This window comes from Hyaena hyaena, unplaced genomic scaffold (assembly GCF_003009895.1).
Source record: "Hyaena hyaena isolate Hyena2069 unplaced genomic scaffold, ASM300989v1 scaffold_806, whole genome shotgun sequence".
In the NCBI taxonomy this organism is placed as follows: domain Eukaryota; kingdom Metazoa; phylum Chordata; class Mammalia; order Carnivora; family Hyaenidae; genus Hyaena; species Hyaena hyaena.
Genome location: NW_024081440.1, coordinates 73,088 through 90,823, shown reverse-complemented (window position 1 = coordinate 90,823; position 17,736 = coordinate 73,088). Strand labels below are relative to the sequence as shown.

The 17,736-nt window shown below is 36.4% G+C and overlaps 1 protein-coding gene across 3 annotated transcripts in view; it reads left to right on the top strand.

Annotated features, from left to right (window-relative positions):
- Nucleotides 1-17,736, top strand: part of XRN1 (5'-3' exoribonuclease 1) — a 121,775-nt gene that overhangs the window by 38,280 nt on the left and 65,759 nt on the right. For all 3 annotated transcript variants that reach the window (XM_039219313.1, XM_039219312.1, XM_039219314.1), the window contains 4 exons: nt 524-644; nt 741-839; nt 5,064-5,167; nt 8,539-8,670. In XM_039219313.1, the coding sequence (XP_039075244.1) occupies nt 524-644; nt 741-839; nt 5,064-5,167; nt 8,539-8,670 (456 nt within the window). The remainder of the gene's footprint in view (nt 1-523; nt 645-740; nt 840-5,063; nt 5,168-8,538; nt 8,671-17,736) is intronic.

Below are 17,736 nucleotides of genomic sequence, written 5' to 3'. Positions count from 1 at the left end.
GGCATAAAGAGAATCTTTGCCTCTCTTACACTGTGTCGTTTTGTGGGGTTGGTACTTGCCACACTTCTTACAGAAAGGCTGGCAGGCTTTAGGAATGTTTAGCATGGTTGCAAGAGCACTATTGGCATGAAAAGCCCTTTTCCCTTTTGTTAAACCTAAGAGAAAGATGAAATAGACATGATGAAATGTTTCTTTTCCATCTGGGTTTTAGAACATGGAGGATATGGAGACTTGTAATGTGCTTAATATGTCCCTTTACTTCTAAATCAAATACATATATATGTTTTGTTTTAAGCTAATGGGAAAAACCTCCATTCAGTAATCTATAGGCATGTTTAGGTCTGGATCAATAGTAACAAATAATCTGGGTTGTTCTGCTCTGTATTTTCTTTGTCTCAAACAACAAAACTGTCATTCCCTTGATTAAAAGCAAGGGTGACTTGCAAAATATTCAAGGGAATACTAAAAAACTGTGATTGCTTATAATTTGTATGAATGTTAAATGCCTTGATTTATTTTCTAGGTATAAAATAATATCATTAGATGCTTGGCGTGTAGACATAAGCAAGAACAAAATAACCAGGGTTGACCAGAAGGCATTATATTTCTGTGGATTTCCTACTCTGAAACACATCAAACACAAAGTCAGTGACTGTTTAGTTCAAAATTTTTTCACCTTATTAAATGTAAAGTGATTATGGAAAAAGAATTAAAATTAAATTCTCTGAATTCTTTTAAAGTTTTTTTTGAAGAAAAATGGGGTTCAAGTATTCCAGCAAAGTAGTCGTGGAGAAAACATGATGTTAGAAATCTTAGTGAATACAGAATCAGATGAACTTGTAAGTATTTTCTTTATTGTATATTTAGTAGGTGCTTATTATGCATAAAACTGTTCTAATTTCAGTGTGTTTAACAAAGAAGTATAACATGTAGTGACTCCAAACGTTCATAGTAAATAAGGATAAAGAAACCTGTACACAGTTTAAAGGACATATATAATTGTGAGCTAATGAGCAAAAAATGCTCCACAAATTTTTAATAAAGAGATAAGCTGTGTGAGCTAAGTACAGGCTTGTAGATGAGACTTGGCCTGAGCTGGGTGCTAAGAATTATCACAGAGAGAAGAAAAGGGGAAGAGTATTCCATTTGAAAGGAATAACATAAGCTGGAAATTGTGGTAAAAAATAAATGTGTGACACATTATCATATTCTTTTTAACCTTTTTGTAGGTCTGAAATTTTTCTTAATACTTTTTCCTTTTTTAGAATAAATGTGGTGTATTTGAGGAGAAGGACTAGGTAAACCTGACTGAAGCAGAGGACTTGTGTTGGGAAATAGTAGAAGATAAGGTTGAAAAAACAGATTGAAGCCAGATTATGGAGGACCTTGAATACCAGGCTAAAAGGAGTTTGGACTTTTTCCCCCCATAACTGTTATCTTGAAATCTTATTTTCATAAAGATTAATTTGGTGGCGGTATAATAGACTAAACTACACAAAAGAGAAATGGAAGAAAACAGAAAAGGCTTCAAGGCCAGAGGTTGTGGTTATAGAAGCACTAGGTTATAAGGACAAAAACTGTAGAGGTAGTAATAGATCTGGATGAACAAGACTAATGAAATTGACAAATTTCATCATTTGTTCATATAACATAGGGGATGAAAAGAGGAAGAAAATACTAAATATGACTGAGATTTCCAGCCTAATTGGAAAATAATTGCTGTTTACTAAAATAAAGAAGTTAAAATGGGAAGTCTCTGGTTTGAGGGGATTAATGATAAATAATGGTGAAATTTTAAGGCAATACTAGGACATTTAACTGGAGTGGCCCTGCCAGTCTTTCTCAATAAGAGTTCTATAAGAGATTTAAGTCCTAATGCCCTAAGTCATCCATTTGAATGTAGTAGATTAACTTATCTTCTGTACATTTAGAGTGGGACTAGCTGTGTACTGTCCTTGAGAGAATTGGGAAAATAGTCAAATTATTTTTTGTGTTCTGTGGTTCAGGTGAAAAAAACCTCGGTTGAGAAAGGCTGTAATTTAATACCTGGAGCTGGAGCTTGGAGGGAGATAAAGATATAAAGTCATCAGCAGACAGGTGATGGCTGAGGCCTTGGGGCTCATTTTCCTGAAGAAAATGGACTCTGGGCGTTCAAGATCTGAGCATTGAAGAGAAAAGGGACCAGTGAAAATGACAGTAGCATTCAGAGAGTTAAGAGAGAATGATTTCCAAGTTAAGTAATATCACAGAAATATGGAGTAGATACTACAGATAGTTTAAGAAGAATAAAAACTAAAACAAGGTCTGTGAATTTGTCCTTCAGCCATCATTATTGGCCTTTGAGGATCTCATTCCAGTAGATTTCATTCCTAACTCCTAAGGACCAGTCGGGGGACTAAGTAGGTGGAAAGTAGAGGAAGCAGGTGTTGGGCCCTCAGTTAAGAAGATTATCACTGAAAAGAGGTGTAGAAACATAACTGTAGCTAAAGAACAGACAGCTCAACAAACTAAATCCATACAAAAGAAGAGATATAGAGCTAAAGGAGAAAGGAGGTCTTAAAGACATTGTAAAGTGAAGGGATGTCTATGAAAAGAAGACCCCATGTGAAGTATTAAGAGATCTCATTTTGAGCTTAAGTGAAAGAATTAACCTGAGAAACAACAACTTTTCCCTCAAAAACTAGGGAAGAGATGGGAGAATGAAAGTAGAAATAGATGTATCAAGGGGAAAAGGATAATTATGGGATCCTAATTTTAATGTTGAAACTTGTTATATTTATCAGAAGGGTCATTCTTTTGTTTTATATGTTCACATTAAGAAATATCTGAATATATGGCCAACAGACACATGAAACGATGCTCAGCATCCCTCCTCATCAGGGAAATACAAATCAAAACCACACTGAGATACCACCTCACGCCAGTCAGAGTGGCTAAAATGAGCAAATCAGAGAACTCTAGATGCTGGCGAGGATGTGGAGAAACGGGCACCCTCCTACACTGTTGGTGGGAATGTAAACTGGTACAGCCCCTCTGGAAAACAGTGTGGAGGTTCCTCAGGAAACTAACAATAGAACTCCCTTATGACCCAGCAATAGCACTGCTAGGAATTTACCCAAGGGATACAGAAATGCTGAGGCATAGGAGCACATGTACCCCAATGTTCATAGCAGCACTCTCCACAATAGCTAAAACATGGAAAGAGCCTAAGTGTCCATCAACAGATGAATGGATCAAGAAGATGTGGTTTATCTATACCATGGAATACTACATGGCAATGAGAAACAATGAAATCTGGCCATGTGTAGCAACATGGATGGACCTTGAGGGTGTTATGCTGAGCGAAATAAGTCAGGCAGAGAAGGACAAATACCATATGTTTGCACGTATAGGAGGATTAGGAGGAACTTGACGGAGGAACAAGGGGGAGAAGAAGGGCGGAAATGGTGGGGGAAAGGGAGAGAGGCAAACCATGAGAGACTCTTGAATGCTGACAAAAACTGAGGACTGATGGATGTGGGGGGGAGGGGGGGATGGGCATGAAGGAGGGCACTTTGGGGATGAGCACTGAGTGTTATGTAGAAACTAATTTGACAATAAACTATTTGTAAAAATAAATAAATAAATAAATAAATAAATAAAATCTTAAAAAACAAAAAAAAAACAAAAAAAAAAAGAAATATCTGAATATAATTAAAAGTTACTGCAAAAGTCTAAAAACAGTCATCTCTAATTGTTAAAGAAACATTTACTAATAATAATTAAGCATAATAAACAGAAAAAGAACTGAATTAAAATTTGTATTTAAACTTCATTTTCTACCAAAAAGTAGTTGTTTAATAATTATAATGATAATAATATAAATAACATAGTGTTTCCTTTTAAAGCTAGAATTTTTACCTAACATATTATTTCATACAGAATATTTATATAGTGTTTTATAGTTTACAAAAGCTTTTGTGTATATTATTTTATCACCAAACATTGTGAGGTAGATAATATTTCTTATTCTCAAAAAGAAAACTGTGTCTCAGTAGGGTTTAAATGATTTGCCTAAGTTTCTATAGCTGGAAAGAGGTAGAACCCAAATTTGGACCAGTGATTCCTAATTTTAAGTCTAGCATTCTTATTTCATTATACCAACTACAAACTGAAATGAAGTCTATTCTTTTCACTCTTCTCAGTTTCCATGAGAAAATCATGGAATTATACATGATATTATTATCATGAGAATAATAGAATAATAGAATTTTACAGCTAGATAGAATTTTGTAAAACATCTATTCCAACTCACTTCTTTTACAAATTGAGAAACTTAAATGGAGATTAGAAAAGGGACCATTAGCAGCCCTCAGAAACTAGTTTTTTTGCTAAACATTTCTACTAATGTCGGCCATTATTATGGACGGTAATACATTATACGTCAGTGCTCTTCTGTTTAATTTCACTGAAACCTATCCTCTCACCAAGTAATTTCATTCAGGATTAAAATTAAAATTTACTAGTAACTGCCATTGCTGTTGAGAAAATAAGGAGAGAAGCTTCCTGGTGTCACAGTGTTTATACTGCAGAAAAGTACTTTAAGTTGGTCATAGTACCTCTCTAATAAGAAGAGATTGGCAGAGCGGGATATAAACTTGGTAACCTTTAATAGATTCATACTGAAATAAAGGGTAAAAAAATAAAAGGTAAAGAAAGGCAGATGTGTAAAAACAATTGAAAATATATTTTAAAGGAAAGGAAAAAAAAAACTCTGAACAGAAATCCTGGAAATGTAGTAGAAATAAAGAGTAGTTAGCAATAAAGGTACAACTTAGAGGAGACAAATGAAGAGAACTAACTGAATTCAAGTAAGTGGAAAATTTGAAAAGAGCAGGTACTGAAGGGAATAAATGGCTTAAGTGAGTAAATGGTATTTGATTGATATCTGTTTTAATTATTAAGGTGAGTCTTTATTGATTTTAAAGATAGTTATAAATGCAAACCAGCTTTTATTTAATTTGCCTTTGTAAAATTTTCTTCTGGACCTGAAACATGAGTGAACTTTTCTTCTTTACTTTAAGAGTATAGAAAATATAGCTTCATTAGTGCTTGGAAAGTCTGTCTTTGTTAATTGGCCTCATCTTGAAGAAGCTAGAGTTGTTGGTGTATCAGATGGAGAAACTAAGTAAGTAAAATTTGATGTATACTTTGCAGATTTATATTTGTTTTGCTTACTTGATGGCTTTTATTGATCCTTTTAAAAACTGATATAACTATTGGAAAAGTATTTACACTCTAGCAAAATTAAAGTCTTCTAATCACATCACTCAATATGTAACCATAATACATCCCTGAGATATTTTATTTGCATTTATTATTTTTTCTCTTTTGCTTTCTTTTCCTTTTAATAACTTTAGATTCTATATCCTAATTTTTGCTAGCAGTTATTATATTATTTAGTAAATGTACTTCTCTAACAAGAATGAATAGCATATATAACCTTACCTTTACCATGCCCTTCCCCAGTTTTATTTAAATAATACATTAATTTTTTAAAATCCAGATCTTCTATTTAAGGAGTAATTTCTTATTTTACTCAAGTTCACAATCATTTTATCAGTGATTATTTAGTATTCTTTATCATTGTTTATCTTTATTTCATATAAATTTGATGTTATTTTTCACACATCTAGAAGTTTCAAATGTCATTTTTTTCAGAGAAAATGTAACATTTTCTGAGTTATAACATATCCAAAAGATCATTTTTGTTTTCCTCACACATAGGTTTAGAATTGTGGAGACCCAGTTCTTTTTTCCTTAGTTCTCTGCAAACATACTTCAGTTGTGTTCTGTCATATGATTTTGTTGAGGAGAGGCCACCGCCAGTGTGGATTTTTTTCCTCTGAGTATTTACAGAGGGAATTTTATTGAGGATTCAAGAAATCTTGAGGATTCTTTTAATCATCAGAATTCAGTTCCCCTGCCTTTCTGATGGAGTCCAGTTTATCAGTTTTTTCTTTTACCGATCATGGTTTTAGTCTAAGAACTCCTTACTTACTTAGCCCTAGGTCCCAGAGATTTTTTCCTGTATTTTCTTCAAACAGCATTATAATTTTACCTCATCCTTTTATGTTTAAATCTGTGATCCACTGTGAATTAAGTTTTGTATTTGATATGAGGTTTAGGTCAAAGTTCATATATTTGTCTATGAATAAATGTTCTTTTTTTTCTTCCTTCATAAAGATGGAAGTGTTTGCAAACATTTATATGGAAGCATATGGAAAGTGCCATATACTTTTTATTTTCCTTCCCAGATTTTATTTCAGTTCAAGTTAGTTAACATTCAGTGTAGTATTGTTTTCAGGAGTAGAATTTAATGATTCATCACTTACATATAACACCCAGTGCACATTCCAACTAGTACCTCCTTAATGCTCATCACCCATTTAGCCATACCATCACCCACCACCCCTCTAGCAGTTCTCAGTTTGTTCTCTCTAGTTAATCGTCTCTTACGGTTTGCCTCCCTCTGTTTTTTCATCTTATTTATTCTTCCTTCCCTTTCCCTACAAAAGGTTTATTTGAACAGATTATAGCAGAGAACTTTCCTAATCTGGGAAAGGAAACAGGCATTCAGGTCCAAGAAGCACAGAGAACTCTCCTCAAAATCAACAAAAACAGGTCATAGCATAGTGAAACTTGCAAAATATAAAGAGAATTCTGAAAGCAACTAGGACAAAAGGTCCTTAACCTACAAGGGTAGATCCATGGGGTTAGCAACAGACCTGTCCACAGAAATATGAATGAATATTCAGTTGCTCCAGCACGATTTGTTGAAAAGATGGCCTTCCTCCATTAGATTGCCTTTACACCTTTTGTCAGAAATCAGTTGAGCACATTTGTGTGGGTCTACTTCTGGGTTTTCCATTTTGTTCCATTTATCTGTATGTCTGTTTTTATGCCAGTACCATACTGTCTTATTACTATAGCTGTATAGTAAGTCTTAACCTTGGCTATAAATCTAACAAATTATATATAAGATCTGTATGCTGAAAAGAAGCAAAAAACACTGATGAAAGAAATCAAAGATTGAAATAAATGGAGATCCATTTGGATTTGAAGACACAACAAGTAAAGATACCAAATCTCCCCAAATTATTCATAGGTTTAAAGCAATTCCTATCAAAATCTCTCCCAGATTTTTATAGAGACAGAACAGTATATTCTAAAATTTGTATGGAAAGGAAAAGAACAAAAATAGCAAAAATAACTGAAAAATAAAAATGACCCAGAAGGGAGACACCTAGCTGGCTCAGTTGCTTAGGTGTCTGACTCTTGATTTTGGCTCAGATCATGATCTCAGTTCGTGGATTTGAGCCCCATGTTGGGCTCTACCTACAGCTCAGAGCCTCTTTGGGATTCTCTCTCCCTCCCGTCTTTCTCTCTCCCTTTCTCTCTCAAAATAAACAAATAAACATTTTTAAAAAATAAGGCAGAAGGAATCACTCTGCTTAAATTATTTTGGAGCAACTGTAAATGATAGTTATGTTTTAAATTTCACTTTCCCCAGATAATATGTAGAAATACAACTGATTTCTGTATGTTGCTTTTATATCCTGGGACCTGGCTAAACTATTTTCCTTGACTTTTTTCTTGAAGAGTCCAGGTCAGTTATTTTGTAGAATTCTGAATTTGCTTGGTTATCTCCTCATAGTGTCATTAGAGTTGGTCTTCCATCCCATATATTTCCTGTCAACTAGTAGTTAAGTATAGTGGCTTGATCAGAATCAAGTTAAGCTTTTTAGTAAGAATACTTTATTGAATTTGAGAGAATTTTTAAATCTATAAATATTTATATTTTATTAGGTATTTAGGTTTTTTAATTTTTTTAATGTTTATTTTTGACAGAGACAGAATGTGAGTGGGGGAGGGGTAGAGAGAGAGGGAGACACAGAATCCAAACCAGGCTCTAGGCTCTGAGCTGTGCACACAGAGCACGACAGGGCTCAAACTCACCAACTGCTAGATCATGACCTGAGCCGAAGTCAGGCACTCAACCAACTGAGCCACCAGGTGCCCCTGGACTTAGTTTTTTTAAAGAGAAAGAATAGGGGCGCCTGGGTGGCTCAGTTGGTTAAGCGTCAGACTTCGGCTCAGGTCATGATCTCACGGTTTGTGGATTCAAGCCCTGCATCAGGCTCTGTGCTGACAGCTAACTCAGAGCCTGGAGCCTACTTCAGATTTTTTATCTCCCTCTCTCTCTGACCCTCCCCTGATCACGCGTCTCTCTCACTCTCTCTCAGAAATAAATAAAACATTTACAAAATTTTTTTTTAAATAATAAGGAGAAAGAATAATAATTCTTATATTTCAGTTGAAAATTTTTATAAGTCCATGTCCTGAAATTTATATTACAGCTAAAAAAATAAGGCTTGGTTTTTTTCCTATTATAACCATATAGAAACCTTTTCATTTTTAAGACTCATACTACTAGAACACTATATTAAACAACAAATTTGGGAGTAATACCATTTTAATTTTATTTTAATTTTTAAGATTTTACTTGGAAGAACCTCCAGGAACACAGAAGCTTTATTTAGGAAGAACCGTCCCACCATCTAAAGTGGCCCATCTTGGAGACAAAGAACAGTCTAACTGGACAAAAGAAGTACAAGGAATTTCAGAATAGTGAGTGTCATAAAATGTATTTAATGTTAAAAGTAGAATGTGATATAATGCACTTGTCCTCTGACTTACTTACTGCTTAACATAGTAATTACTCTGAATACTGACTACATCTTCATTTTATGTTCTAAAGAAAATAATGAGTTCTAATTTAAAATAATACCTGGTTAGCAGCAGTTACAGCCTTGCCCAGCTTGTCACTAAAATACTTGTACAAAAGAGGAAAAGACAGAATCACATAATATTGGGAATAATAGTTAAGGTTGCCTGAATTTGAGAGTTATTTTTACTAATCATAAGGCCATTGAATTTCTTTACCACATGTAGTAATGAAAATAGGAAAGAAAGTTTTCCTTTGTTCCTCACTTGCTCACTCTCCTATGCTTCCTACACCTAAGTTCCATATGCCCCTGAATTTAGAAATACAAGGTCTGTACCAACCAAATAACTAAGAAGCTTGCTTTTGTCCATGATCCTACCATAACAGTACTTCCCTTTCTTCATCTAAGTACTAGAATTCTCTAAACCAAAACAGAATAATAGAGACTGGCAGTGGCACATGGAATGGTGTTATAAATGCATATCCAACACCCTTCCTGTTAAAACTATAATAGCATCCATTGATAAATGGGAAATTTGAGGAGATGCCTCTTACACAATTTTGGAGCTAATAGCAGGCCATAGTATTCTTATTCAAAGATACATAAACAGGGAAAATGTAAAAAGATTATAAAAAAACATCCCGGTGTCAAAGAAGGAGATAGCTCTCAGAAAGTAGAGTGTATTTTTGCCTTTTGATAGTAATTAGATACTCCTGTCTTGGTTCATACTGTACTGAATTTTATTTTATAGTGCATAAATCACAATAATAAATTTATTTTTGTGCGTAATGACTTTTTCCCTAGATACTATGCTCTGTACGGGTAGGGAACACATCTGTTTTTTCATCATCACTATTCTCATTCCTTGGCTAATGCACTAGGCAGTCAATAAATGTTAGCTTGAATGAATAAAGATTGTTTTGTTCAACTCCTTTGATTGAAAAGAAAGTCATTCAAAATACTATAAGAGTTTAGACATTTGTTTATGTATTCAACAATTATTTACTGACACCTGCTAGGTATAGTAATTGGCACTGCATATACATTAGGGAATAAAATCACAGCCCCTATACTCATGAAGCTTATGGCTGGTAGATGAAAGATAGACATTAATGTCTTGTGTAAATTTTTTATCAAATTGCAGTTAACATACTTGCTTTGAAGGAGTAGTGCTCTGAGACTAAATAATAGAGGAGTTTGATCTAGGTAAGGAGGGATTTGCCTTAGTCACAGAAAACTTTCCTAAGGAAAATGTTGATTAAACTGTTATATGAATGTGGGGTAGGAATTAGGCAAAGAATGAAAAGGGAATACTTTTCAAGATGAGGTAAAAGGTACACACAAACTCCCTGTGGTAGAAAAAGTAGCATGTATAATATTAATGATAATGGGCAGTGTGGCTGGAATATTGGAATCAAGAAGGAACCCTAAATGAGGAAAATGAGGCAACACAGGAAAAAGAACAAGGCAATCTGACAGGTAGGAAGACAGCCAGGAAAGTGTTATATCATGAAATCAAAGAAAAAAGAATGTTTCAAGAATAAGGGATAAGCCATGTCAGATGTTATAAAGAAGATTAAGTAAGACCTATTTTTGGGGGGGGGGTCACCTTGATGGCTCAGTTAGTTAAGCATCTGACTTCAGCCCATGTCATGATCTCATCGTTCATGAGTTCGAGCTCTGCATTGGGCTCTCTGCTGTCAGCACAGAGCCTGCTTTAGATCCTCTGTCTCCTTCTCTCTCTGCCCCTCCTCCGTTTGTTCTCTCTCTCTCAAAAATAAACAAATAAACTTTTTAAAAAATCTTTTAAAAAAGAGCTTTTTTAAAAATTTCAAATTCAAATTAGTTAACATGCAGCATAGTATTGGCTTCAGGAGTAGAACCCAGTGATTTATCTCTTACATATGACACCCACTGCTCATCCTGAAAAGTGCCCTCCTTAATGAAGTAAAACCTATTTTGGTTGAGCAATGGGGCTATAAGCCAGACTAGTATGGGTAAGGAATGATTGACAGTAAAAGAAATGGAGATGTAATAGGAATAAACACCTTCAAAAGCCTCATTTGTGAAGTAAACCAAAAGCTCTTGACCCCTTGTTCTACCTATTCTTTCCCATATGGATGGACTTGATCTTCTATGATGGCAGCAAAGAGCAGAAAGAACAATCAAGGCAACAGACTACTGAAGTTGATAGCAATTGTATCCTGGTTCACACAAGAGAATGATTTTTAGTGCCTGCCAGTTCAAGATCTTTTGTTAACCAAGTAGGGTAGACAAGGCTATGTGGATCCATACACACTTAGGTTTATTTATTCTGGTCACCATTTTCTTAAACTGCTTTTCTTTAATACCATATTAGTCCCTCATATCACCTCACGTTTTGTCCTCTTCTCCCAAATATCCCAAAGTCTTCCATAATCTGCCTTCTAAATTGAAATTCATAAGGCCACTCATACTTTGCCCGTGAGGGTGTACTTCATTTACTTGTGATTTTGCACATTATATCAGCATGAAAATCTCATGGCTCTAATGATTAGGAGTAATCCTTGTACTAGACCATCCTTAGCCCTAAGACTTATACAGCAAGAATGTAGAAACTATCACTGATTTCACATATAGTTCCATATATCCAAGACATATTCTCCTAAATTCAGTACATCCTTTTTTTTTTGTAAACATAACACATGAAATATTTCCGTGAAAACCAAAATATATTATTTTATTTTTAGAAACCTTCTAAGTGCATATGACATGACTGAACCATTTCTGTATTTTTGTGTAACACATGTCCTTTCTAATGAAAACTACCAGTAAGACATATCTGAGGAAGGATATAGAATTGAGTGGACTTGGTTTTTGGTTGATTCAGAAAGATATGATCATGGGTAAAAGTAAATGAGAAGAGAGGTGCAATTTTCAAAAGAAAGAAAACAATGTATTTGAATATGGAAAAAGGTTCTTAAAAAGGATAAAAGATAGCTCCTCTATTTTATTTTTTTATTTTTGTGGGGTGTGAGACAGCTTATTTTTTTAATTGCAGTAAGACTAACTAAAATTGCATAGTGATGCCTTTCATTAAAATTTCTCCAGCCATTCAGTATGCCAGTTACTCAAACACACTCTGTTCTTTGGTTTGTTTGTTTTTTTTAAATTTTAACTTTATTTACTGTGTTGTCTCAAAATTTAAGTCATTTTCTTTTCTTTTTTTTTTTTTTTACAAATAGTTTATTGCCAAGTTGGTTTCCATGTAACACCCAGTGCTCATCCCCACAAGTGCCCTCCTCCATGCCCATCTCCCCACTCCCCCACACACACCCATCAGTCCTCAGTTTGTTTCAGCATTCAAGAGTCTCCCATGGTTTGCCTCTCTCCCTCTCCCCCACTATTTCCCCCTTCTCCCCCATGGTCCTCTGTTAAGTTCCACCTAATCCTCCTATACGTGCAAACATATGATATTTGTCCTTCTCTGCCTGACTTATTTCGCTCAGCGTAACACCCTCGAGGTCCATCCATGTTGCTACACATGGCCAGATTTCATTCTTTCTCATTGCCATGTAGTATTCCATCATATAGATAAACCACATCTTCTTGATCCATTTGTCCGTTGATGGACACTTAGGCTCTTTCCATGTTTTAGCTATTGTGGAGAGTGCTGCTATGAACATTGGGGTACATGTGCTCCTATGCCTCAGCATTTCTGTATCCCTTGGGTAAATTCCTAGCAGTGCTATTGCTGGGTCATAAGGGAGTTCTATTGTTAGTTTCCTGAGGAACCTCCACACTGTTTTCCAGAGGGGCTGTACCAGTTTACATTCCCACCAACAGTGTAGGAGGGTGCCCGTTTCTCCACATCCTCGCCAGCATCTAGAGTTCTCTGATTTGCTCATTTTAGCCACTCTGACTGGCGTGAGGTGGTATCTCAGTGTGGTTTTGATTTGTATTTCCCTGATGAGGAGGGATGCTGAGCATCGTTTCATGTGTCTGTTGGCCATCTGGATGTCCTCTTTGGAGAAGTGTCTGTTCATGTCTTCTGCCCATTTCTTCACTGGGTTGTTTGTTTTTCGGGCGTGTAGTTTGGTGAGTTCCTTATAGATTCTGGATATTAACCCTTTATCTGATATGTCATTTGCAACTATCTTTTCCCATTCCGTTGGTTGCCTATTAATTTTCTGGGTTGTTTCCTTGGCTGTGCAGAAGCTTTTAATCTTGATGAGGTCCCAACAGTTTATTTTTGCTCTTGATTCCCTTGCTTTTGGGGATGTGTCAAGTAAGAAGTTGCTGCGGTGGAGGTCAAGGAGGTTGTTTCCTGCTTTCTCCTCTAGGGTGTTGATAGTTTCCTGTCTCACGTTCAGGTCCTTTATCCATTTTGAGTTGATTTTTGTGCATGGTGTGAGAAAATGATCTAGTTTCATTCTTCTGCATGTTGCTGTCCAGTTCTCCCAACACCATCTGTTAAAAAGGCTGTCTTTTTTCCATTGGATATTCTTTCCTGCTTTGTCAAAGATCAGTTGGCTGTATACTTTTGGGTCCACTTCTGAGTTCTCAATTCTGTTCCATTGGTCTATGTGTCTGTTTTTGTGCCAATACCATACTGTCTTGAGGATGACAGCTTTGTAGTAGAGGCTGAAGTCTGGGATGGTGATACCTCCCGTTTTGGTTTTATTTTTCAGTATTACTTTGGCTATTCGGGGTCTTTTGTGGTTCCATACAAATTTTTGGATAGTTTGTTCTAGTTTTGAGAAGTATGCTGGTGCAATTTTGATTGGAATTGCATTGAATGTGTAGAGTGCTTTAGGTAGTAATGACATCTTAACTATATTTATTCTTCCTATCCATGAGCATGGAATGTTTTTCCATTTCTTTGTGTCTTCTTCAATTTCCTTCATAAGTTTTCTATAGTTTTCATCATACAGATCTCTTGTATCCTTGGTTAGGTTTATTCCGAGGTATTTTATGGTTTTTTGTGCAATTGTGAATGGGATCAGTTTCTTGATTTCTCTTTCTGTTGCTTCATTGTTGGTGTATAACAATGCAACCAATTTCTGTACGTTGATTTTGTACCCTGCAACTTGGCTGAATTCTTGGATCAGTTCTAGTAGGCTTCTGGTGGAGTCTGTCGAGTTTTCTATGTAGAGTATCATGCCGTCTGTGAAAAATGAAAGTTTGACTTCTTCTTTGCCAATTCTGATGCCTTTGATATCCTTTTGTTGTCTGATGGCTGATGCTAGGACTTCCAGCACTATGTTAAACAACAGTGGTGAGAGTGGACATCCCTGTCGTGTTCCTGGTCTCAGGGGGAAAGCTCTCAGTTTTTCCCCATTGAGGATGATGTTAGCTGAGGGCTTCTCATAGGTGGCTTTGATGATGTTTAAGTAGGTTCCTTCTATCCCGACTTTCTCGAGAGTCTTTATTAAGAAAGGATGCTGTATTTTGTCAAATGCTTTTTCTGCATCTATCGACAGGATCCTATGGTTTTTATCTTTTCTTTTGTTGATGTGATGTATCACATTGATTGATTGCGAATATTGAACCAGCCCTGTAACCCAGGAATGAATCCCACTTGATCTTGGTGGAGAATTCTTTTTATGTGCTGTTGGGTTCAATTTGCAAGTATCTTGTTGAGGATTTTTACGTCCATATTCATCAAGGATATTGGCCTGTAGTTCTCTTCTTTTGCTGGATCTCTGTCTGGCTTGGGAATCAGAGTGATGCTGGCTTCATAAAATGAGTCTGGAAGTTTTCCTTCGATTTCTATTTTTTGGAATACCTTGAGAAGAATTGGTATTACTTCTGTTTTAAATGTCTGGTAGAATTCCCCAGGGAAGCTCTTATTTGTTGGGAGATATTTGATAACTGATTTGATTTCTTCACTATTTATGGGTCTGTTCAGATTTTCTATCTCTTCCTGTGTGAATTTTGGTGGTGAATGTGTGTTTAGGAATTTGTCCATTTCTTCTAAGTTTCCAATTTGTTGGCATATAATTTTTCATAGTATTCCCTGATAATTGCCTGTTTTTCTGAGGGGTTGGTTGTAATAAATCCATTTTCATTCATGATTTTGTCTATTTGGGTGCTCTCTCTTTTCCTTTTGATAAGCCTGGCTAGAGGTTTGTCAATTTTATTTTTTCAGAAAACCAACTCTTGGTTTCATTGATCTGTTCAGTTGTTTCTTTGGTCTATATGTTGTTTATTTCTGCTCTGATATTTACTATTTCTCTTCTTCTACTGGGTTTGGGGTGCTCTTATTGCTCTGCCTCTAGTTCCTTTAGGCGAGCTGTTAGATTTTACACTTGCGCTTTTTCTAATTTCTTGAAATAGGTCTGGAGTGCAATGTCCTTTCCTCTTAGGACTGCCTTTGCCGCATCCTATAGAGCTTGGATTGTTGTGTTTTCATTTTCATTTGTTTCCATATATTTTTTAATTTCTTCTCTAGTTGTCTGATTGGCCCATTCATTCTTTAGTAGGGTGTTCTTTAACCTCCATGTTTTTGGAGGCTTTCCAGTCTTCTTCCTGTGTTTGATTTCAAGTTTCAAAGCATTATGATCTGAAAGTGTGCATGGTATGATCTCAGTTCTTTTATATTTATTGAGGGCTGCTTTATGTCCGAATATGTGATCTATCTTGGAGAATGTGCCATGCGCACTTGAGAAGAAAGTGAATTCCCTGGCCTCAGGATGTAGATGTAGAGTTCCAAATATATCTGTGAGATCCATCTGGTCAAATATGTCATTCAAGTCCATTGTTTCTTTAGTGATTTTCTGTCTAGTTGATCTATCCATTGCTGTAAGTGGAGTATTAAAGTCCCCTGCTGTTAGCACATTCTTATCAATTAGATTGTTTCTGTTTGTGATTAATTGTTCTAAATATTTAGGTGCTCCCGTATTCAGTGTGTAGACATTTATAGTTGGTAGTTCTTCCTGATGGATAGACCCTGTAATTATTATATAATGCTCTTCTTCATCCCTTGTTATTGTCTTTAATTTAAAGTCCAGTTTGTCTGATATAAGTATAGCTACTCCAGCTTTCTTTTGACTTCCCTTATCATGATATATATTTCTCCATTCCCTTACTTTTAATCTGAAGGTAACTTCCAGTCTAAAATGTGTTTCTTGTAGACAGCAAACAGATGGAGGTTTTGTTTTTTTATCCATTCTGCTACCCTGTGTCTTTTGATTGGAGCATTCAGCCCATTTACATTCAGTGTTATTATTGAAATACGTGGTTTTAGAGTCATTGTGTCCTTTGTGAGATTCATGCTTGTGGTGGTGTCTCTGGTATCTTGCATTTCTTGCAACACTTCCCTCAGAGAGTCCCCCTCAGGATTTCTTGTAGGGCTCGTTTAGTGGTGACATATTCTTTCAATTTTTGTTTATTTGGAAAGACTTTTATCTCTCCTCTATTCTGAATGACAGGATGGTGGATAGAGGATTCTTGGCTACATATTTTTTCCATTCATCACATTGAAGATCTCCTGCCATTTCTTTCTGGCCTACCAAGTTTCATTAGATAGGTCTGTCACCACTCTTATAGGTTTCCCTTTGTATGTTAGGGCCCTTTTCTCTCTAGCTGCTTTCAAAATTCTCTTTGTCCTTATATTTTGCCAGTTTCACTATGATATGTCTTGCAGATGATCGATTCAAGTTATGTCTCAGGGGAGTTCTCTGTGCCTCTTGAATTTCGACTTTTACTTCCCTCTCCAGGTTGGGGAAGTCCTCTGTTATAATTTGTTCCAGGACTCCTTCAGCACCTTTCCCTCTCTCTTCCCCTTCTGGAATTCCTATGATATGGATATTGTTCCATTTGATTGTTTCGCTGAGCTCTCAAACTCTTCTTTCATGTTCCTGGATCAGTTTATCTCTTTTTTTCTCAGTTTTTTTTTTTCTATAATAGTGTCTTCTAAATCTCTCATTCTCCTTTCTGCCTCTTCAATCCGTGCATTGGACGCCTCCAGTTTATTATGTATCTCATCCCATTTTTTAATTCACCATAACTATGATTAAGGTCCATATTATTTGTAGCCATAGTTTCTCTGATGTCCTCCATGCTTTTTTCAAGCCCAGCGATTAATTTTATGATTATTGTTCTAAATTCTTGTTCAGTTATGTTGCTTATATCTGTTTTGAGCAGTTCTCTACCTATCATTTCTTCCTGGAGTTTCTTTGTAGGAGAGTTTTCCGTTTCATCATTTTGGTTTGCTTTCTATGTCTTGTTAATTTTAAAACCTTGTTGTACACACGGCGAGTTCTGCTCTGTTAGAGAGGGCTCTTTTGACTGTTCAGGGCCTGTCTATTCAGGAAGTGTTCTTTGGATGGTGTCCTGTTTTCTCTTGTTGTGCGTTTGGCTATTTTGTTTCCCTACTGGTAGTGGTATTAGGGACTCTACACCATATGTAGTTTGGCTTGTTTCTTGAGGCAGCCTTGGAAAAAGAAAACAGACAACCACAGAGGGAACACAGGCACACAAACGCACAGACAAAACCAATAAACATGCAAATCCAGGCTCAGGTAAAAACAGCTACAACAACAACAAAACAGCTATCTGGAGGGGATGGGTGTGGTTTGGTGTAGGCAGGTCTTGTCTCCACTGTGTGCGCTGGCCTCCCTGAGGCCCCTCCTTGGTGGTTGTGGGGAGAAGAATGGCGTTGCCCCAGTCCCTTCTCAACCAAGCGTTGCAAATTACTTCTTCCTGCTGATCTCCCTGTGCTTAGGATGTAGCCAAGGTGGGGTGAGTTCAATGCCCCATACCCCGCCTGTTTCCAGGTCCCAGTCTGCGGGCTTTGTTATACTGCCCTGAACAGTCCCGCAGGTCGCTGCTTCCCTCTTGCCTGGGGGTTGAGTTGGGTGGAGGGGGGGAACTGTCAGAGCCTCAGATCCGCCAAGGTCAAGCAGGGATACAACCCGAGTACATTCGGAGAACTTAGCAACCTCAGGTCCTTAGAGTCTGTATGGCTGCAGTGCCACGCCACCAC